The sequence below is a fragment of the Megalobrama amblycephala genome, linkage group LG19 (genome assembly GCF_018812025.1).
Source record: "Megalobrama amblycephala isolate DHTTF-2021 linkage group LG19, ASM1881202v1, whole genome shotgun sequence".
NCBI lineage: Eukaryota > Metazoa > Chordata > Actinopteri > Cypriniformes > Xenocyprididae > Megalobrama > Megalobrama amblycephala.
In genome coordinates, this window is record NC_063062.1 from 26,609,798 (window position 1) to 26,634,808 (window position 25,011).

At 35.7% G+C, this 25,011-nt stretch overlaps 1 protein-coding gene across 6 annotated transcripts in view; it reads left to right on the plus strand.

Moving 5' to 3' along the window:
• The first annotated feature begins 576 nt into the window (after positions 1 to 576).
• Positions 577 to 25,011, plus strand: part of LOC125254769 (rho GTPase-activating protein 42) — a 186,378-nt gene continuing 161,943 nt past the window's right edge. For 2 of the 6 annotated variants that reach the window (XM_048169571.1, XM_048169572.1), the window contains exon 1: positions 577 to 951. In XM_048169571.1, the coding sequence (XP_048025528.1) occupies positions 798 to 951 (154 nt within the window). In that variant the 5' untranslated portion in view covers positions 577 to 797. The remainder of the gene's footprint in view (positions 952 to 25,011) is intronic. The other 4 variants (XM_048169575.1, XM_048169576.1, XM_048169573.1 and 1 more) reach the window with 2 other exon arrangements.

The window sequence follows — 25,011 nt, forward strand, 5'->3', positions numbered from 1 at the left end:
GCATGTGCATAACATCACCATTTTTGTAGTTTACACGAAGATGACAACCTTATCATTTTCAAAAACTTGCACTTTGAAACCCATTTCAAAAGCTTGCATTTTCAGGCTCCCCAAAATGCCATTGCCGTGTAAATGAATGGCCGAAACACATTAATATTTTCAGTTTTTAGTCAAAAACAGTACTTTTTTTTTTTTTTAAGGTAAGGAGTGGCATGTTGTTACCATTATGTACTACTTTTTTAAATTCATGGGGTAATTATGCAATAATTTCATTTCAGACATCACCATTCATTAAAAGCTATAGGCCAATTGAGTGAAATAATTTATTTTATGCCTTTATGTGAGTTATAGAATAAATTTACGTTTCAGATTAATTTCTTTTTGGGGATTCTGCTTTGTTTGTCAACAATTATTCAATTATTTTAACAGTTTACTAAGAATGAATGGATGAATGAATAGGCGAAATAAATGTCACATTAACAAAAAATAGATTTTTCTTTTTTGATTACGTTTAATGAAATTGTGTTGAAAGCCATTACAAATAGCACGTCTATGGGTGTTATCTAATGTAACCAGCAGGAGTCTCATAATCTCAGGCTGACTCCAGAAGTTTGGCTTGATGAAAGTTCAGAGCGCGGAAGTGAAGAGAAACTTTCGCATGAATCTCTGCAAGAGAGCAACTCTTCCCGCGTTTGAGTGTGGATGATGATGATGATGATGATGATTTTGACACGGATCCGCCAGTGTGTCTGAGGAAATACTGAGTTGCTTTGTGAGGCTTTATTTCAGGTTTGATTATGGGGTTGCCGACTTTAGAGTTCAGTGACTCTTTTGTAGACAGTCCGGACTTTAGAGAGAGAATAAAATGTCACGAAATCGAGCTGGATCTTACCAACAAGTTCATCAAAGAGCTGATTAAAGATGGACACCAGCTGATCTGCGCGCTCAAGAGTGAGTACATAACATATCAATTCAATTCAATACACCCGCATCTCTCTAACCGTTCATTTTGGCTGTAACTCAATACCTAGTATGCCGTCTACCTAGACAGCATGTGGTCACTATAGGTGTGTACTAAAGCGCGCTTGTGATGCCCAACAGTGCTGTCTATGTAGGCGTCTCACTAAGTTTTGACACATAGCCAACGTGATGAATAAAAACATACTTTTTGAGTTTGTAAAAAAGTGATAAAATTACCACAGTTAACAATTAACACAGCATGAAACGTAGCTTGGTTTAAACACATCAAACAAAATGATTAATTTCAGCCTCACCTCACTGATCTTTCTCTGTTGGATCCAATAATTCAATTCACAGATATTTTAATTCTTTTAATGACCAAAACATAATATTTACCAACAACAGCAAAAAAAAAAAAAAAAAAAAAACTATGACACTCAAAGTAATATCATTTGGAGTAATTCTACAGCCCGACAGGGAGACAAGTAAATAATATTGCATTTGACACACTAATTGTAGTGTGCTTGACAGCATTTCTCAAGCTCAACTATGTTCGACACAACTAACATTACCAAAGATAACTGATTAAACAAATTTTAAGGAAATTAATTTATCCATAATCAAAAATAATTACTTTTAAGCTAAATGGCAGCATTGTTACTTACAAAAGTGTTACCCAGTTGGGCATATTGTTAAACATTTAACCCTAAGATTTCATGAATGTTTATTACCTTGAACTTAATATAAAAATGAAACCGCACATCTGATAGTTAGTTCATATAATGAGAAATATCACAATATCCTTTCACTACCTTGTTGACAATTTAAGAGTTTCAAGTACTTTCAAGCCTTTTTAGTGACCATTAACAAGTAGGGGTGTGACGAGATCTCGTCACGAGATCTCGCGAGACTAAAATGTGACGAGATTTCTCGTCCAGGCGAAAAGTAGTCTGGTGATGTTGCCATGACAGAGTGGTTAAGATGATTAGGAAAGAATATGCCACCGCTACGTTTACATTACGCCTCCACTGTCGTTTTGCTTTGTATTTAAATAAAAAACATTTAATTCAGTTGGATAACGTTCGCCGCCGCTCCATATTTACAGAGTAGCCTACGCGCGATCGCGAAAGTGAAAGTAAACGCGTTCAATACCCGCATTTTGAAAGCGGCTCCCTGATGAATGCAAATATCTCTTAATATGAAAGCTATTTTAGGCTGGGCAGTGTAGTTGTAACCATCTCTCAGCTCTGTATCAAAGAAAAAATTGGTCTTATTTGCACTTTAAATATTGAGAGAGTGTGATTATGGTTGCACTTAATGTAAAGTGTTACCATAAAAACGAATAACAGTTTTCTCCTAATCTTATTCCCCAGGTTTCACAGACAAGGCTTAAGCTAGTCCTAGACTAAAATGCATGTTTGAGCTGTTTCAATTGAAAGAAACTTGGACTGACATATCTTAAAATATGTCAGTGCCATTGTTTTTTCTCAAGATGCACACCAGTAATGTTTTTTTCTAGTGAATGTTTATAAAAGCAACTCAAATTTCCTAATTGAACTGAGGTCTAATCCTGGCTTAGGCTAAGTCCTGTCTGTGAAACCGGGCCATTAAGCACAAACAGTAAGGTTTTATTTGTTAACATTAGTTAATGCACTGTGAACTATCATGAACTAACGACGAATGACTATTTTTATTAACTAACATATACAAAGATGAATAAATACTGTAGCAAATATATTGCTCTTTGTTAGTTGATGTTGGTTAATACATTAATGTTAATAAATGAGACCTTATTGTAAAGTGTTACCATTTTTATTTATACTGTTTTTATTTCTATGATCAGTTTGTGGAAAGGAGTTCAGTTAGGAGGTCAAAAGTTGTTGAAGCTCATAAATCATGTACAGTAAGGTCTGAAGAGAAGCCAGTCAGTTGAGTTAGTGGCAAAACCTTTTACAGTGCTTGAGTATTGTTGTCTTTTACTGCATATGATAATTCATACTCAGAAAGTAGAACTGAAATGACATTCATTACAAGATGACTAGTTAAAACATTTCAAATACACCTGCAGAATATTTTTTCTAGTCATGTATTTCGCCATCTTGTCTCATCTCGTGAACTCAATCTCGAGTCTCGTCTCGTTTCGTGAGATACCTGTCTCGTCACACCCATATTAACAAGCATTATTTCATTATGAATATGCTTATCTGATCATAAATTAATGTACATTTAGATAGGCCTAGTTTATTAATTATTGTGTGACATAACCATAAAATTAACAAGACTTTTTTTTTTGCTATTCGGGGTAGAGAGACAGAAAAGGAGAAGATCAATTTTGAAATGTCAACATTTCTATTTCAGTTCATGTTTGTGTGATGGTATCTTTTCCGGGTTTATCAAAAGTTCTAAATGACAAATAGTTTACTGATCGAGGTCACAGATACATAGAGACTGTTGTGATTCCCAGTGTAGTGTGTCACTAGAGGCCTTTGGTTTATTAGCTTTATATTTCCATCCAAAGTTGTGAATTTAACTTGCAAAACTGGAATATTGCATAAATTATTTGCGAATAAAGCACCGTTTCCATCATGTGTGTTCAAGAGAACAAAATCGTCACTTACTGGGAAATTGGTGCAAAATATCTGTAGTAAAACAGAAAGTTGCATTAATTGGTGAAGCCACTTTTTTCCCTATACGTCATAAATTACTTGCACCTATAGAGTTCACAGACAAAATGCAATAAACACTGACATGTTACTGTATCTCGCTTTCAGAGGCAGAAGCCTGTTACTTGGGAATGCAATTGTGTGAGACAGATCTGGGAGTTAAATAAACCCAACTATTTTGATGACATACTTTGGCTTGGGCATTTCAGAATGACTAAACCAATTTTTGAAATGCTGTGCAATGAAATTGGCCAGCTTAGTCCAGTTTATCCAGTCACATCCTCTGTTGAGACAAATGCCTCTTTCACACAGCAATACTGCCATAGTTTATGATTGCAGATATATATGTTTGTATTGAAAATTTATGGAGCAACAGATTTTGTGTTTTTTCTTTTGTTTAAAAATCTTATAAATGTGTGAGGTTGCGAGGGGGCCTTTTACCCCACACATGCTATTTTATCAAATGATATGATTAATATCATATTTTTAAATTTGATGTTTTAATTATAAATGATTATCTCTAAGGTAGGGCTGGGACAATAAATCGATTCTCTCTTGAATTGATTCTGAGCTTAGATTTTAATAGAAGATAACACTGCATGCTTTAGAAACAGCTATACTCTGCTTCCTTCCAATTTAAAGCAAATAAAAACATTCTGAGGTGCAAGTACATTCTTAGACGCATGAGTGCTCTTCTTCGTGAGCATTTGAGTGTGCAGTTAAAAACTAGCCTAGAGTGCCATCTGCTGTTAAAAACTAAGCTCAGAATCGATTCGAGAGAGAATGCATTCGTTAAATCTCAGAATCGATCCACGAATCGGTGCATTGATTTATTGTCACAGCCCTACTCTAAGTTGGACACCGTACTTAATATATGATATTTACCATCTGAATCTAACCATGTCATGTCAAAAAATGGAAAAGTCAGCCAGCTGTTTATTATCATGTTAATTATTGTGCCTTTAGCTCCAACAGCAGGGGCGATTTTCATCCCAAATACCATACTTTTACATATTCTTCCATTACTGAAAAACCGTTGCTTTAATTACCTTTAAAGGTGCCATCGAACATTTTTTTTTTTACAAGATGTAATATAATTCTAAGGTGTCCCCTGAATGTGTCTGTGAAGTTTCAGCTCAAAATACCCCATAGATTTTTTTTAATTCATTTTTTTAACTGCCTATTTTGGGGCATAATTAAGTATGCGCCAAAACAGGCTGCGGCCCAAATATTGGGGTCATACATATTAATGATCCCAACTGTTATATAACAGTCGGTGTTATGTTGAGATTCACCTGTTTTTCGGAGGTCTTTTAAACAAATGAGATTTATATAAGAAGGAGGAAACAATGGTGTTTGAGACTCACTGTATGTCATTTCCATGTACTGAACTCTTGTTATTTAACTATGCCAAGGTAAATTCAATTTTCCATTCGATGGCACCTTTAACAAAACTGAAAATCATTAAGAAGACCTTTGTCTCAAAATATATTCAGTAAATTTAGTGATTGTCATTTGCTTGTCAAATCTACAATATTTAAAAAAACAAAAAACAAAAAAAAAACATAAAATAATAGATCAAATTAGCACAGAATCAACTTTGCGCTGCTGCCCTTGATCGCGTCAAGGATCAGCCAAATTTCTGCATGCATCTTGAAAAGCGGATGTTTTGGAAAGTGCTGCGGCAAGTTTTTGTGCCATCTAGTAGTTTAGAGGAAAATAAAATAAAACGCGCCTCTTACCCCTGGGTGCCCTTTAGCCCCGTTGTACCCTACATACTAAATTTGGTTTTGAAACTTACTTCGAAAAAGATGTTCTACAACTTCTCATTCTGATAAATTGCCAGAACCGATTCACCGTTACTTTTTTAAAAAGTCCTGTTCAGACATAATCTCTATATGTTTGAAAGGGGCTGTATGTTTGAAAGTCACATGAGGAATTTATTCAGTAAATGCGATTCCACTGTAGTTGATGTGCATGTCTTCTTTTTTGGATTAAAAAAAAAAAAAAAAAAAACTGAGCACACAAGTTTTTCATGTGCATTCTTAGGGTACGCGCATCTTGGCGCATTTTTTTATGCAATATCCCAAAATATAAAAAATAGGTGAATGGAAACATAGACTATGTTCACACATTACGCCTTAGTGCTCAATTCCGATTTACTGCCCAGATCTGATTTTTTTGTAGCTGTTCACATTGTTGTTTTAAATGTGGCCACATGTCAGATTCCAGTGTGAACAGATCATGGTCCTGGACTGACCCACATGCGCAAAGGAATGATAAAAAGATGTCACGCAGCTCACTATGATACGGAAGTAAACACAGAGGACATTTAAATAAGCAATTACACTTTTATTTATTGTGTGATCTGCCACAGAAGCCAGCAAATTTATACGCAGGCAATATAAATAACATAGACAAGTATGTGAAAAAAAGTTTTTTAAACAATACGAGCCATCATGTTTTGCTTGTAGAGCTATCACTGTAATACTTATGAGTTATGACATCATTGCCCTTCCACTGCCTACTTTTCACAACTGTCTTAATAACATTGGGTCTGACTCCCATGAGCACAGAATTGTGATGAATGTCGAGTTTACGAGTTTATGACGTAAAAGTCATTTGAATTCTGATTTGACTGTTCAGACTGAGGTCGCATTGCAAAACATCTGACCTGTATTTAGGACCACATATGGAAGTGGCCCAAATCAGAATTGAAAAGATCAGATTCCATGTGGTTTGTGCTGTTCACAATGTCATGAGAAAAAACAGATCTGAGTCACATATGAGCAAAAAAATTGGATTTGGGCCACATTTGTCTGCAGTCTGAACATAGCCATAGCTACTGATGGATGCTTTTCCTGAGAAAAGAAATCAAGGCAGAAATCTTTGTCTCTAGTATTTGTCGGCCAAATGCATGAATGTACTGTGTGTGGAATGCTAGAATTGTGATTCTAGAGGATTGTGGGTAAATACAATATGCCCCCTGCCCCCCTCAAGGTTCCTGGATTATCTGACTTCTATTCCAAGGCTGTGCAAATGCTGTTGCTTCTTTTTTTGTAATAGAGGTTTTTACCTAATGATAATATTATGTGGCACTGCTGACCTTCAGATGTAGAAACAAATGATAACTTGTTTTTAGTGAATGCCACGTTGGCTCAAAGATAACAGCAGACAATAGATAACTGTTTAATGTTGTTAAAGAAATAAATAACCCAAAAATTAACATTCTTTCATAATTTACTCACCCATGTCATTCACAAGTTGTCTGACTTTGTTTCTTTTTCCAGTTCTGAATATTGTGCTGGTATTTATTTCTATGTTTTGTTTTTATTATTATTATTATAATATTAATGAATTAAGGGTAACACTTTACAATAAGGTCTCAATTTTTATGTATTAACTAACATGAACTAACAATGAGCATTAAATTGTTTACAGTATTTATTAATCTCCGTTAATGTTAGTTAGTAAAAATACTGTTGTTCATTGTTTGTTCATGTTAGTTCACAGTGCATTAACTAATGTTAACAAATAAAACATTTGAAATTTGAATAATGTATTAGTAAGTGTTGAAATTACCATTAACTAAGATGCTGTAGTAGTATTGTTAACTACTTTAGGTAACATGAACTAAAAAAATAACTAATGAAACCTTATTGTAAAGTGTTACCTAATTAAGACTGGAGGTTTCAAAAGAATACACAAAAGCACCATAAAAGTATCATAATATGTCCCATATGACTAATTATCTCACATACTCTCAATATTGTGTCAAAGACAGCTAAGATTGATATCAACATTTTTAGAGAATAATGTGTTGAATTTCTGTCTGTTCATAAAGTTCATAAAAGTGGCTTTAAATAAATGAAATGAGTTCATTGTATTTAATAGAAAAAAAAAAGCTACATGAACTCAATAAATGATTATATTAAGCAGAACTTAAACTGAATGAGTTGCAACATATTTCTAGTTTCCAGCATGCTTTGCATCAGGCTGAGTAAGGAGAATAATTGTTTAAATGAACTGTTTTTGTACATGTGTGTTTTTGCATAAATATTAATATATGGAGAGTTGTGTTTAATATTCTATTATGTTGGGATTTATATGGGGTTCTATTATGTTGTAATTTTGCAACAAAATTACAATTGTGCAGAGTAGAGCCTGTGGTTAATTCGAGGATGGGCTGTAGATCTTTGAAGTTATATATGCTGGATGTTGCTGAACTGTTTATATACAAGTGTGATACTCTTTTTGCTAAATACATTACCATATGCAAGTGTACTGTTGTTAGTGGACAATTGCTGGTATACGGTAATACGATATATCACGATAATGAATATGTGCGATATTGTTATCATGGGCACTTCAAAATACCGTGAATTCCTTTTTATTACTAATTATTCAGATTTTTAGAATGCATTTTTAGAATACTTTATCCATCAACTGTTTAAAATCCACAACACTGCTGTATGCTGCGTCAAAGAGGCACGTGCACTGAATGAAAATGCACTTTCACTTTCTGACTGCAGAGGGAGCTGATGGAACAGCAGAAATGCAGCGGTTACCCCAGTAACCCCTGTAAACAAAGCAGCTGTGCTACAGCTACTGCAGTATTTAAATATCTTAAACAGCCATTCAGATTTTTGTATTCACTATCATGTTCATCATAGCACCAAATACTTAAAGATTTAAGGCTATTTATTTTCAAACTTAAACATTTTTATATTTTAATCTGGACTACAACATGCCCTATATATTGTTTTAATATATTCTGATTCTTTATTGTTCAGGCACACTTTACAATAAAGTAAATAAAGTTACAATAAAGTTACTTACGTTAACTAACGAGACCTTATTGTATAGTGATACCTATTGTTCTTTGTAATTCTCTCGAACTTCAATCTGTTTGAAACATTTGTTTACTTTTATATTTTTTTTGTGCATTGCTTTATTGTATTTATATGTTCAGAGTTCTTTTTGTTACAAGAAAAAAAGTTATCAAACCTGTTATAGTATGACAAACATTTTTTTGCAACTTAATTCAATATCGTGATAATACCGTATACCATGATAAAAGCTTCAGCAATTATCGCAACATGAAAATTTGATACCGTCACATGCCTAATTGCTAGCAAACAGTTAAGCGTGAAATAGATGAGTTAAAGGGATAGTTCACCCAAAATTGAAAATTATCCCATGATTTACTCACCCTCAAGCCATCCTAGGTGTATATCTTCTTTCAGACAAACACAATCCGAGATATATTAAATATCCTTAGTCCTCCAAGGTTTAGAATGGTTGTGAATGGTAGGCCAAAATCTGAAGACAGAAAAAATGCACCCATCCATAACAAAATGAATCCATACACCTCCCGAGGGCTAAAAAAGGCCTTTTGAAGTGAAGGGATGCATTTTTGTAAGAAAAATATCCATATTTAAAACTTTATATATTCAAACAGCTAGCTTCCGGCGAACGACCGCACACAGAATGCGCAAGTCGACTTGTGCCAAATGATATGATTGTGCCATTATAAACCTTGGAGGACTAAGGATATTTTTAAATATATCTCGGATTGTGTTCGTCTGAAAGAAGATAGTCATATACACCTAGGATGGCTTGAGGGTGAGTACATCATGGGATAATTTTCATTTTTGGGTGAACTATCCCTTTAATATGATGTTTAAGTAGTCAAGTTATATGAGTTAGCTTAGTCAACAAACAAACGTGCAATTGATTACTTAAGTTTATTGAGTTCTGCCAACCTGTTCATCAACTACTTTTACATCCTTTTTGAAGCTTGAAAGTCTTAATTCATTTGCACCAAAAGAGCATAGAAGCAGTATTAAAAACCTCTTTTGTGAATAATTTGACATTTTTTTAAATTTCCGTTGAACTGTTAATTACAGAGTTACTTTTATTATTTTTTGACACTCATAAAACACTTTCGCTTACTTCGCATGGCACAGAGATAAAACTACCATGCAGAAAAAAAACTAAAAAAACTAAATACAATTTCCAAAATCGTACAGGGGACTAATTGTCCTAAAAGCTCTGTTTCAAATAGGTCTTTGATCCTTCCCTGTCCTGTACATTTTGTGACTTTAACCTTGCTTTATACCCAGCAGGGAACTTATAAAACTAGCATTTCTTTTTATCATCCAAAGACGCTTTTAAAATCCTTCTCTCCGGTCAAATGAACCCAAATGAATAATACTGCGTCTTTCACACTGATGTGTCACTGGGCGGCAGTGCAATTTTGTTCACTTCATTCAATGCTTCAGTGGGGTGCATGTTTTTGTAAAGGTCACATAATCCTGCGGTTAACGGCGGCACACAGTGACTGTCGGTTAGAATCTGGGGTGGTAATTTTCTGTGGCTTTTTCTTAATGTAATATACTACATTCATCGAGCTACTGTACCATATTTCCACCTTCTTTGCAGTGGCTTACAAAACAATTATCTTTTGTTTGTTTTGGAATTTATAAAAATAAACCAATTTACAATGTGAATATGTGCAGTTGTTACCATCTACGTGATCTGACCCTTAAAAAATGTCTTCACTGGCATACAGCCTGGTCTCACTGTTTATATCTAGGTATTGACTTTGTGAAGGTGCGTATATTTTATTTAAATTCGTACAGTATCTGAATCATAACATCGCAATAGGTGATGAGGCACACGAGAGCCAATGAGTGATGTAAAACAAATGTCATACCTCTCTTGGGGTGGCAAATTTAAAATTTTGTTAAAGGGATAGTTCACCCAAAAATGAAAATTTGATATTTATCTGCTTACCCCCAGGGCATCCAAGATGTAGGTGACTTTGTTTCTTCAGTAGAACACAAATGATGATTTTTAACTCCAACCGCTGCCGTCTGTCAGTCAAATAATAAGAGTCAATGGTCACACAATCTATAAGAGTCAATAAACATGCACAGACGAATCCAAATTAAACCCTGCGGCTCGTGATCGCGCTCTGAGTGCCAGACATCACTTCTGTTGTCAGAGCGCGATCAGACATCACCAAGCGAGTGCTGAACGCAGTTGGACATAGTGGTGTATTAGAGGTAAAAAATGATATAAATACTGTTCGGTTTCTCGCATAAACCGATTGTTTCATGTCTTAGGACATCAATGTGTCGTCATGAGCCGCAGGGTTTAATTTGGATTCGTCTGTGCATGTTTATTGACTCTTATAAACTGTGTGACCATTCACTCGCATTATAAGACTGACAGACATCAACGGTTGGAGTTAAAAATCATCATTTGTGTTTTACTGAAGAAACAAAGTCACCTACATCTTGGATGCACTGGGGGTAAGCAGATAAACATCAAATTTTCATTTTTGGGTGAACTATCCCTTTAATGAGTGCAGAATTTCTCAAATATGGAAAATTTCCCAAAATGAAATGAAACTGTGTTTTAAAGGGATAGTTCATCAAATGTTTGGTTACCCATATTCTTCAAAAGTTGATCAGAAGAAAGAAATTTATACAGGTTTGGAACAACTTGGGTGAGTAAATGATGACAGAATTTTAATTTTGGGGTGAACTATCCCTTTAATAAATGTGATTTGAAAATATAATTCAATTGATCATAAATACAATAGAATAAAGCAATTAATTTCATTAATTAAATATTCATAGTTTAAATAAGAATTTGTAAACATTTGTACATCTATAAAGTTGTTGATAAATGATTTATGTTTCAAATGCTGTCAATACGTCATTCTTGTATGTTTAGTGTCTATGCAAATGCAAGTAATTATTGTACCTGTAGTAGAACGACATTTACATAAAATACATACAGTGTGGATACTTAGGAGATCGTGATTTGACATAAGTTGCATACTAGACACCATTCCTGTTTAGTTTTGTGTGTGTTTGTACCATTTTAATACCCGACACAAACATATAATACTTATATTACAACATACATTAATCTATTTACATTATGTTACATTTAGTCATAATTGCGATTGCTATTTTTAGGGATTGGCACTGAAGACTCTTAAATGTTGTGTAGGGACTACCGTCCGTACCAAAACACTAGGGCTGTAACGATATGCGATATGAAACCGAAATCGCGATACGCAGGTCCACGAACCTGTATCGCGATGTGAGAAGGCAGAATCGCGACACACCCCTTCCAACTCCCAGAGTTATCCTTCCTGTCCAGATCCAATGCTACCACATTTTTAAATTACTATAAGTATTAGGGGTGTAACGATTTATCGTAGATGGTGTGTCTCAATCAGCTCTCTAGTTCAGTAAGTGTTTCGGGCACACATTGAATCTTGCAAGCAGGTTTAAACGTTTCTCATGTCAGTCTCTTGCATGGTCGCGGGAGAAAAGTCGTGGCTTTCTTTCACCGCAGTGCACAGGAACAGCTGTGCTCACAGAAAAGCAAAAGACGCTTGCGATGCTTCGCTTTAAGTTCTGTGGGGCCGTTCACATATTGCGTCTTTTCCGCGTGCAAGTCAGTTATTATTTTCAAATGTAGCCGCGCGGCAAGCGCGCTCATAATGGGATCAACGCGGTCGCGACGCGCATGCAATTCTCAACTTCTCAGAATGCCGCAAGCGCACCGCAGGTCGTGTGACAAGAATCAACCGATCAGCTATGGCCTTTCCGTAACAAAACATCAAAAGCTCAGCCGAACAGCTGATCATAGCTGTACATGGTGGTTTTTATATCTTATCTCCATCAATATATCTCGTAGTAAAACTAATGCAAGGGCTAGAAATCATTTATCCTTAGCAGAAACATCCTGATCCTCTTGGAGAGCTCAGTTCATGGTTGCATAGCAACGACCGACGCCACGGGAGCGCAAGCGCTTTGGAAAGAAGGAGAAGCGGTGCGGCCGCGCCTTCCACGCGTTTTTAGACGCGATATGTGAACGGCCCCTATTCATAATTCTAAGTTCATGTTAAATTTAACATTTTTTTTCAGTGACAGACAGCCCTATTCAGCTGTTAATTTGAATACAGAAGGTTTTTATTAAAATTTTATATTTATTTATTTTATTGAAATGTGATCTTGTATGTACAACAAGGAAAATTATTGAAATTTGTTCATGTTTTTTTAATAAATCTTGTTTGAATTTCAGTTTCATTTTGTTCAAAATATCGTGATACGTATCGTATCGTGAACTCCGTATCGAGATACGTATCGTATCGTGACCTGAGCGTATCGTTACACCCCTACAAAACACCCATTGGGAATAGTATCACATTCTTGTTAGATTATCTCATGGGACGTCGCCGTGATTTTGCCAAGTAAGACATATTCCTAGATCAACATATTTTGTTGATCCTGGAACAACAATCCTGTCCAAAAATTTAGTCCTATCTCTACCCATAAGTCATCCCTAAAATCAGAGGGAAATGATATGTAAGTAACACTGATGTAGAAGCACCTAACCCTGGGTGTAAGCCTAAACTTGACATAAGCTGTAAACTTGTCCCTCAAATCTGATTGGTTGATTGGAATGTTGTTCCAGGATCAACAAAGATGTTGATCCAGGAACATGTTGTACTTGTTGAAATCACATTCACCCTCATGGGATGCTGGGTATTTTTTGCACGCTGAGTGATTGGCCACAGATAATATTTTTTTGCTCAAGTATGTCTGTTAATTGAGATGTTCCCACACAAATCACACTTTCTAAGTTACCTAACAGATCATTTTTAGAGAGTTTTATTATCATCATAATTTTTACTGAAAGTCAACATGAAATCAAAAATGATGCTATCTACAAATGACCTTCATCTAATTGTGAGTGTTTAATCAGTGCATATAAGAATCTAAACAAAATTGTTCAGTTTATGAGCTAACCATCATACCACAACATTTTAGTTGAGTGGCATTGTTAACAAAGCCAATCTATTTCTACTTCAAAGTTGCTCACCCAGCAATGGAAGTTTGAAATGAACCACGGCCCTTCTGCAAACATGATTAATCCCATCTAATTTTGCAGCAGAGTCTGTCAAGGTAATTAAGGGGAGCTTCAGTTGAATAGACTACTTACCACCCTAATAGGTTAGAGGTGCTGCCTGATCAAAAAGCCCTATGCCTTATGAAGGTGATTAGTGATCTTCAGCTCTGAATAAGAAGGATGACAGGGTCAGATTTCTGTCCATGTTAAAATAATGATGTTTGTGTAACTGCTCGCTCCTCAGCACTGACTTAAATATTTAGGAAGAAGTATTGTGCACTTGAGCCCGAACCCGTAAGTATTGTACAGGTTAGAATTTTTTGTATTAATTAGTACAATCTGACTTGTATTAAAAATGTCACCATTTAAACTTCTCAAAATCGTAGAAGTTTGTTTATTTTCAAGGTTAATCTGATTAGACTTTGAATAACAGATTTCCAATGTGACCCTACTAAACCGCACAATATGTGTGAATGTTGTACGTCGGGGCTGTCGGTGAGAGAGATCACTCTGATTGGCTGTTCAGTTTAGCGAATGTGCACAAGAATAAAAGTGAAAGTGATGAAAGTGAGCAAAGAAGTCAAGTTGGCACAGACAGAAGCCTAATTTTACGTTTTCTTACCTGAGCATTCCAATATGCAAATATTTTCTTAACAACATGAGCCGACTAGAATGAAGAATGTGATAGGCATGATTGATATTTGCTGTAGGTTGCCTACCCCTGTGTTAAAGCAGTGTTCTAGGTTGGTTAAACTTTATTTACAGTCTGTGAGAATGTTGGTTACCACAGAAAATAATTTTTATCATTTTTAGCATGTACAAAAGAGGTCTACAGACCAAGGCACTCTGAAGGGTTTTTAAACTCAAAAAGTGGCTTACAACAAGTATCAGCAAATGTAGGGTATATTTACCTGTCAACTATGTTCTAAAAACTGAAAAGACTTTCCTTTGTGTTTTTTGCGTACAGAGGACAACGTAGTTGTAATGATCCCCGTTGACACGGATCTGCGAAAGCGATTAAAGGATTAGTTCACTTCAGAATTAAAATTTCCTGATAATTTACTCACCCCCCATGTGATCCAATATGTTTATGTCTTTCTTTCTTCAGTCGAAAAGAAATTAATTTTTGAGGAAAACATTCGAGGATTTTTCTCCATATAGTGGACTTTAATGGCTACCACAGGTTGAAGGTCCAAATTGCAGTTTAAATGCAGCTTCAAAGGGCTCTACATGATCCCAGATGAGGTATAAGCATCTTATCTAGTGAAACGATCTGCCATTTTCTAAAAAAAAAGATAAACATCAAGATACAGATAGCCTAAATCTACATTACAAAAATATATACCATTAAATCTAAGCAATGTTTTAAACCAGAATTGTAAAGTTTTTTAGTTTGTCAAAGCACTTATATTATCTCTTTCCCCACCATTGACGGAATTTTCTGGCAATCCATGTTTTCCCTGTGACATGGTGGGAGGCGCTATTACGTATCTTCTGAAAGAGTTCAGAATCTCTGCATCAAAACACAGGCGAAGAAGAAACAGAAACAAGTGACAGAAGTATTGCTTATACACATGTAAAAAAAAAAAAAAAAAAAGGATCATCAAACCGCATAAATCAAATGTCGAACTGTCACCCCAGGACGAGGTATAGGGCTGTGCAAGCTTTGGGGGTGTTGATGGAAGTGATCTTCTTCTTCTGTTTTGATCATCATTCTGAATTTTATCTTTATATATATATATATATATATATATATATATATATATATATATATATATATATATATATATATATATATATATATAGCAGAGGCTTTGTTCTTTATTTTGATATATTAATATGATTGATATGATATGTAATACAAAATATTATAGGTCCATGAAAGTTTTGTGAAAATGATAAAAAAAATGCTGGAGCTGGCTGGCTTTTTCTTTTTTCTTTTTCTTTCTTTCTTTTTTTTTAAAAAAAACAAACAAACAAAACAAAAACAAAACACTGGTGGGGGGAACTAAGCACTCATGACATGGGTAAAGATTCAGTTAATTCAGATACATTTTTAATACATGTTGCTTTGAGCTGCTGCGCTAGCCCAGCGACAGCCATTGAGATAATGCTAATGGATAAATGCTAACGTATAGCTCTCTCCGGGTATTTATAATCTTGTATTGTGTCATTTATAAATATTGTAAAAATTGATTTTTGAATTGTTTTTGTTATTTATAAATGTAGAAGCAGCTTTTAGCAGCAACATTGCAGGCATACAAAACAACGAGTCCACATTGTGGAATTAATAAGTGACATTTGTGCTTCCCTACTCTTGCAGAGCACAAGCTGCCAGTGCATTAAATTTGAAAGCATTTCTCTTCCTCTATCTCTGCATTAGTAAGGTCTCTGTTTGGATTTCACTACTCTTCTGGGAGTGGTGTGTGTTTATGTGAGTTAGTGCAATGCTCCAGGGGCTTTGCCACAGGAAATGCGCTGTAAACAATGTTGTGTAGCCTTGTCCTTTCCTCCCACTGATAACTTTCCTCACTGACAGTACTGTAAGTGTGTGTCTGTATTTGTGCTAGTTGGTATCAGTAAGACTCAGGATGCTGAGAGGCTAATTAATCGGAACAAAGATTGGATTGTGGGGAGTTATTTACACAGTGAAAGGTTCTAATTCTTCAAGGCTCTAAGAAAGAAGTTACAGTTTCCACTGTGTTAGAAAATGTTACACTAGCCATTCCCTCTATAACAATGTCAGCTTGAATACGGCTCTGACCTTTACAGATTCACTCCCAAGAGCTGTTGCCTGATTTGACCTGGAGTCCTTGTTCAGAGAAACACTCTTCATTGACTAAAGATGATGATACACGGGGCAACTTTTTGAGCAATGTTGCCGAGCAGTGTTGCTTGGGCACTTTCCCATTGAGAATGTGCAACAAATTTCAATCTAAAGTATCCAGATAAAAATTTATTGCCCATTCTCAATGGGAAAGTGCCCAAGCAACACTGCCTGGCAACATTGCTCAAAAAGTTGCCCCGTGTATCATCACCTTAATACATCATTTAACATCTCAAGTGTTGATAAATAAACATACCTGTACAGTACAGTTTTCTAAACCAGTTTTTCACTATTTGCTTTTGTTACTCTGTACAGATACTGTGATACAGTATATTATACCAGTCATATTTACCAGCAGTTCCAGAAGTACAAAACTTGAATGATGTCATTGTTACAAACCCGATTCCAAAAAAGTTGGGGCACTGTACAAATTGTGAATAAAAACAGAATGCAATGGAAGTTTCAAATTTCAATATTTTATACAACATAGATGACATATCAAATGTTTAAACTGAGAAAATGTATAATTTTAAGGGAAAAATAAGTTGATTTTAAATTTCATGGCATCAACACATCTCAAAAAAGTTGGGACAAGGCCATGTTTACCACTGTGTGGCATCCCCTCTTCTTTTTATAACAGTCTGCAAATGTCTGGGGACTGAGGAGACAAGTTGCTTAAAGTCCCTGTAAAGTCAATTCTGAGAATTCTTTCTAAACACTTTATAAATGTTACAAATGTATTGCTGAAACACATTACAAAGTCTGTGAATTGTGTAATGCTTAATTGTGAAGTTAGAGCGTTAAACAGTTTTTCACCAAGTCTCTGCTCAGGATTTTTTGGGCGGAGCTAAAACGGGGGTCTGATGACGCACTTGGACCCCCGAGCATAGCCCCTCCCCTAACACTATATAACTGTCGATGACGCACCGAGCGTGGCACCTCCTCTAACTCTACAGCGGTTCACTCGCTCAATCTCGAGTGTCATTACAGTTATACAGCCCTTTGCACATTTAGCTAGTTATGCCTTCGTCACGCAAATGCATATTACATGGTTGTTTTAATATACAATATGCTCGGTCTCCTTATTTAAATTTCCTAAAACGATGATATGAAGGATTCTAAAGTGATCGTTCTACACCGGATAATTTTACAAACTTTCATCAGACAGCTGGGATTCACAGATAATCCGGTGTTTTTGGTGAATGTGACTGAACAGACCTCGGCCCCCCTCCCGCCTCGGCCTTCCTACCGTCCCACCGATAACCGATGATATATGGGGCCGGACAGAGTCTCTCCTGCCCCGGCCTTCAGCCTCCCGTCTCGCGGCGCCGTCATTTGTCGACTCGACAACAGTCGGCAGTTCGTGCCCACCAATGAGTGTAAGTTGCTGAGTTTGCTTATGTTATAATTAGTAGGTAGTCAACAGTAACTCTACTAAAATTTGCAACCCTCTAAAAATGATTCTTTTTATATGCATCAGTATGTTTGACTCATTAGACAAGTAAGTTGAGACGGCAGCTCTCGCGAGTGGGTGTGGTTTCAGCGCCGACAGCGGACACGCCCCCAGCGTTTGAGAGCAGAGAGCGCTGCCTATTTTTTCGAGATTTTGATAACTTATTTCATTTACTTGCAGATTTTTTTAATCATTTAAATTTGGCTGGGTGGTTAATAACACATTTTTCTGCGGTGTGACAAACTCAGAACACATACTTTAAAATGACTTTACAGGGACTTTAAGTTTTAGGAATAGGAATATTGTCCCATTCTTGTCTAATACAGGCTTCTAGTTGCTCAACTGTCTTAGGTCTTCTTTGTCGCATCTTCCTCTTTATGAAGCGCCAAATGTTTTCTATGGGTGAAAGATCTGGACTGCAGGCTGGCCATTTCAGTACCCAGATCCTTCTTCTACGCAGCCATGATGTTGTAATTGATGCAGTATGTGGTCTGGCATTGTCATGTTGGAAAATGCAAGGTCTTCCCGAAAGAGACGACGTCTGGATGTGAGCATATGTTGTTCTAGAACTTGGATATACCTTTCAGCATTGATGGTGCCTTTCCAGATGTATAAGCTGCCCATGCCACACGCACTCATGCAACCCCATACCATCAGAGATGCAGGCTTCTGAACTGAGCGCTGATAACAACTTGGGTTTTCCTTGTTCTCTTTAGTCCGGATGACATGGCGTCCCAGTTTTCCAAAAAGAACTTCAAATTTTGATTCGTCAAATTTTGATTTTTGAAACACCTGCGCTTCTGGATCATATTTAGATATGGCTTCTTTTTTGACCTATAGAGTTTTAGCCAGCAACGGCGAATGGCACGGTGGATTGTGTTCACCGACAATGTTTTCTGGAAGTATTCCTGAGCCCATGTTGTGATTTCCATTACAGTAGCATTCCTGTATGTGATGTAGTGCCGTCTAAGGGCCCGAAGATCACGGGCATCCAATATGGTTTTCCGGCCTTGACCCTTACGCACAGAGATTGTTCCAGATTCTCTGAATCTTTGGATTATATTATGCACTGTAGATGAGGATAACTTCAAACTATTTGCAATTTTTCTCTGAGAAACTCCTTTCTGATATTGCTCCACTATTTTTCACCGCAGCATTGGGGGAATTGGTGATCCTCTGCCCATCTTGACTTCTGAGAGACACTGCCACTCTGAGAGGCTCTTTTTATACCCAATCATGTTGCCAATTGACCTAATAAGTTGCAAATTGGTCCTCCAGCTGTTCCTTATATGTACATTTAACTTTTCCGGCCTCTTATTGCTACCTGTCCCAACTTTGTTGGAATGTGTTGATCTTATGAAATCCAAAATGAGCCAATATTTTGCATGACATTTCAAAATGTCTCACTTTCAACATTTGATATGTTATCTATATTCTATTGTAAATAAAATATAAGAGAGTTTATGAGATTTGTAAATTATTGCATTCTGCATTCTGGTTTTATCCTTTGAGGTTTCATATCATAAAAAATCTAAATTGGGCCATGGGCCTATTTAAATGGGCCTGTTTTTTTATTTTGATGCATGTTCCTAGTGTTAATTGTACATTATTTATCAGTTCAGTAAAAAGTTATCTTTGTAATATTTTATCAAATGTGATTACGTGCTCTCCCTTTTAAACAACTGTTCAAATGATTAGGAATCACTTTTACTTTTCAATCTCTTTTCCTCCAGCTGCTCCATTCTGGTATATATATAATGGCCACATTTTTTTTTTAATATCCTGGTTCCTGTCAAAATATGTGACATTATGGAAGTAAAGTTTCATGTGCCATGTGAGGATACAGAACTGAAAACTTCTTTCACACTCCAAACTAGCCATTAACTGAAACTCGTCTTAACTTCCTGAACTAGGGCTACAATTATAAATCGATATATTATGATTCTTTTTCTCATGGTATTCCGTTGTTTCTTCATGGCCTTCTATCAGTATTTTTATTTACTGTGTGCATGCACGTGTTTCGTTTCTTACAGTTCAATTAATGAAGCAGCAAGATGTCTAAGTAAGTGTATACAGCACTCTGAAACCGCTGTTTATCAATACAGTCAGAGCTGTTTCTATGCAAAGTGAAGTGAATTGATTGATACAGATACTGTAGATTTACCCACTCCAGAGTTTCAGTTATGATCTTATGAGATTGTGATGTATTGATCTGTATTGTGATGTGTATTGTATTGTGGCATAGTTGGCAATACCCAGCTATTGTACCAACCAACTGATCTTTGGACATCAACAAGACTTGGTCCACCCAATCAAAGTGAAGCAATAAGGAGGAAGGAGATTTGATACTATTATTCCATGTGGCATATAATTAACAGGAAGAGTGATATAAGAAATGCTTGCCAGATGCTGTGCTGTTTCTGACTGATATTTATTGTTTTCCAAGGTCACTGATCGATAATGTCGATAATAAGGGTCCTGCGAAGGCCCATTTCCTTTTCCTTTCCCTATGTATAGATAAAACGTTATCAAAATTATTCCAGTTTGCATAGATCTGCGGACACAACTAATTTTTCTGTATTATGCGGACCAGACAAGTAATTTTGCAAATATCACTTTTTTAAAAAGACCAAGCTTCTGCGCACATACACACTCAAATACGCAAACCTATAGACTAAACATATAAATGAACGGCAAGAATGCATTAAAGTTATTAGGTTATCAGTAGGAAAGGTGTTATTTAAGCAGCCCCTAAACTAATAATTAACAATTTATACAACGGAAGTAATTCAATCAAAAACCAACTTTAGCTCGATAAGAATTTTCCTATTGTCAATGTGAAGCTGCTTTGAAACAATATGTATTGTCAAAAGTGCTATATAAATGAAGATGACTTGACTTGACTTGACTATGATTTCGCAATGCGGAAAACACGGACGGAATCGCTGAATCCAGTCATAAAAATGGAATTTACTGGAATTTGCCAAATTTTAGATAAATCAAAAGTAGAGTGTACAATTAATTAAATTGTGATATATTGATAAAACTATCATCAGATACACAGAAACTCAAAGGTCTTCACTACAACCTGCCAACATAATAGTTAGATTTAACTTGAAAAAAAAAAAATTATAACAGAAATATATTTCTGTTGTACAATAGAATGTACTTCTCAAAGTATTAATAACAACAACAATAATAACACAGTTTATTAAAACATTATTTTTTGACAAGTAGCGCACAATTTTTTGTCCATGTTTAAATTTAAACAGTGAACCTCTTTTATGCAGTACTTCGTTTGTCAAAAATATAAAAGGTATTGTTACATTTTTGTTTGATTATATTTGAAAAGATTAATTAAATCAATAAAAATACATGCATTCATTTGATTACCATGGTTTTTGGTATTACATTTGTATTAAATCTAGGGCCATAACCACCATAGACATTGAGGAGGTCCACCATAGACAAGGCCAGATTGTCCCTCCAATATTTTATATTCTTGATGCTGCTCTGCTGCACTTTACACAATTGTCTCTGTTGTTTGGATGACCAAACGTTTTAAAAGTTACATTTTTAGGCTGCTCTGCCTTAATGTTTAACAGCTCGTCAATGTCAAAATGATAGAGATGTCCAATCAAATCAAAGGTGGTGGGCCTTACTGTTGACAGAAGATGAGTGCGAAGTGCGTGGTAAGATGTAAGTAGCTAAACATTTAATATTTGACAATCACTTTATGATAGAAATATTCAACTACATATTCAACTACAATTAGAGAACTTCTTTTACCGTTCTTATTTCTCTTTCTTTATTGCCTTAAAAACTTTGTTCTACCCAATGTTCACGATATGGTTACGGCCTTGATCACAAGAATCTTGTCAGTTCAGAAAAATTAATAGACAACACAGAATTTCTTTACAAAAATAGGGCCCTATTATTGTTAAAATGTTACTAAATGGTTATATTAAAGGATTAATCCACTTTTAAAATTAAAAAAATTCCTGATAATTTACTCACCCCCGTGTCATCCAAGATGTCCATGTCCTTCTTTCTTCAGTCGAAAAGAAATTAAGGTTTTTGATGAAAACATTCCAGCATTATTCTCCTTATAGTGGACTTCAGTGGCCTCCAAACAGTTGAAGGTCAAAATTACAGTTTCAGTGCAGCTTCAAAGGGCTTTAAACGATACCAGAATAGGAATAAGGGTCTTATCTAGCGAAACGATCGGTCATTTAAAAAAAAAAAAAAAAATATGTATATGCTTTATAAACACAAATGATCACCTAACAAGTGCTTCCAACAGACCGCACTTCCTTATTCTTCAGAAAGCTTACAACGTGTCCTAACCAGACGCGATGCGATAAGATTCTAGCGATGGGCAATTTGACTGTCCACACTAGATGCGACACAACAATGAGAAGCGATAAAATCAATCAAAAACCACAGCCAATCAGAAGAGAGTGTGGGCGGGCTCTCTCGGCAAGAGCGCAGCAGACACAATGAAACGAGCAAGTACATAGTAAAATCATAAATATTACACAATTTAAACATTATTTAAAGTACATACGAGTGACTGAACCAATCTTTGTCATAGAATACACTTGTTTGTTCGCATTGAGTTGACAGTTTGAACGTTCATGTGGCCATTTATTTATTTTCAAGATCTGAGGTGAATTAACCAGTGTGGTTTTCATTACAGCTAAAAAGCCGGGAACACAGAATGATATTCAAACTCACGTTAGATGCTTTTAACATTAAATAAAGCACATAAACAGGACCTGATATTATCATTGCCATACTTTGTGTTGCTGTTTCAGTCGCAACGTCGCAGAGAAATAGAAACCGTTTCTAAAATAGAATATTCGTGTGTTGCCGTCACAGCTGGTTAGGACAAAAACTCAGATTAACGTGGAAAAGATTCCTTTTATCATGTGTCGCGGTGCCTCTGGTTAGGACACTGTGTTACGCTGTACAAACGCGGTGCCAGTTCCGTTTTTTCCGTAAGTTGAATAGGGAAGGTGTAGGACATACAGTGTAAGCTTTTTGAAGAATACGGAAGTGCGGTCTGGTGGAAGCATTTGAAAGGCGAGCACTTGCACTTGCAAAGCTGCACTGAAACTGTAATTTTGACCTTCAGCTGTTTGGGGTCAACTGAAGTCCAATATAAGGAGAATAATCCTGGAATGTTTTCATCAAAAACCTTAATTTCTTTTCGACTGAAGAAAGAAGGACATGGACATCTTGGATGACATGGGGGTGAGTAAATAATCAGGAAATTTTAATTTGAAAGTGGACTAATCCTTTAAACATTTATGAATTCAATTGATTAGACAAGCTTTTGATATATTAAGTGTATTTAAATCATTAAAACTGAATCCAGAAAAATTAAAACATCTTTGGAAATTATATTATAAGACCACAAATTCAGTGTGAAATCTTTTGTGAATCCATCACAATGTAATGCAGATTTTGCAGAGGCTGGGAACCAGATAGCGAAGTAATCACTGAATCTCATTTTACATGCAAATACAGAATTCACATAGAAGCTTTTTAAGGCATAAGAGTAAAAAAATAAAATGGCATGTTTAATTCTAAGGATTAGTGAGAGGGTGGAAGATGGTCATGGAAAACAAAATTATGTTGTTTGTTGCCAGAAATCTTAAGCTTTATCAGTGGAACGTAACCTGACCCAAATGACCGAGCAAGTACATATTAACTTTCATGATACACTTCTTTCTGTCTGACATTATGTTATGAAACACACGTCAGGATCTGAACATTTTCAGTACTGTATAATTGATCATTTATTCAGATGAATTCTCAGATGTAACTGAACTTCATACAGCTAACGCATATAGCATTGATCTTTAAATAATCCCTGCAGATGTTAGTACGTGATGTGTTGTGCTAAACGGAAACATTTTCCTTTGCTCAGCAGAAAGGAGCAATTTGTACTAAATGGTATGCTCTTTGCTGCTAATTGAAAGTGACACTGTTTGATGCAATCTGAATGAGATGCATTTGTTTGTTCTGCTAGATGGCTGTTTGGCTTTTGCTTATGCAATTTATTTCAGGCATTGTTTTGCTTTTTTATGCATCTAGTGCATCAAAGCCGACACCAAGAAAGCTGGTTTTGTCATTCCGTCTTTCCTCAGCTTGTAGACATGCCGTGATTACCGCCTGAGATGCATATGTCACTTTGCTTGTTTGTAAGACTTGTAAGAGTGATTCTCTCCAGAATTAATGCATTTCTGTTGAGTTACCGTGAACAAAGTTGTTCGTAGTCTGTGGTTCTCATGTCTGACAGCTAGTATTTCCATCTGATCGAGGCCGATAATGGAAGTCTTGCAAACCGTCTGATTGGCAGATATGTTTGGACATCTTATTTGCTGGTTGTGTTTGTTGTACTACATGAACCTCTCTTTAATGATGAAACTGTTTCATAAGTTGGTAACAAATAGTCAACATTTTATATACATTTTTGACACGGTGTGTTGAAGAATTTTGTCAGCGCGTTGACACATCACATCAGGTTGCCTGAAACGTCTAATTAAGCTGCTGCTGGAAATACTGACAGACTTTAGGTACTAGCTCACCTATGAGCACAGCAAAACACAACCTTAAAAGGTTCATATCAGACATAAGTCAAAAAACTAGAACAAGGAATAAGAAAAATGTGAATATGTATCAGGCAATATATTAGCAAAAGTTTCCCAAAAAGTAATGTACAAGACGGAGTGAACTGTGGCGCTAATAGTGTCTCACAAATGTATACGTTGTGCAGAGAAGCTCAAATGCCAAAGTCAAGAATTTCATTAAATAAATTTTAGTTTGTTTTTCACTTGGAAGATACCGCACATGTTGCATGGGATAATTCTGTGATACTTTTGCGTCTTTTTCAAAAGCTTGATGCTCGATTAATTGTCTGTTTTAGGGCTTTGTCATACATTTTTGTGTGCTTCATTCATTAAATAATTGTGATGAATTTCATTTAATTTAATTCTTTGTAAGTTATCATTTTGCAGAGTAAGATTACAGTTAACACTTTTAAATATTAAAGAAATGTATACAATTCAGTAAATAACTGAAACAATCACAACAAGCTAAAAAAGTAAATCTTGAAAAAAAATTTGGTGCAGAGTAATTTTATAAAATCTAAACATTAATAA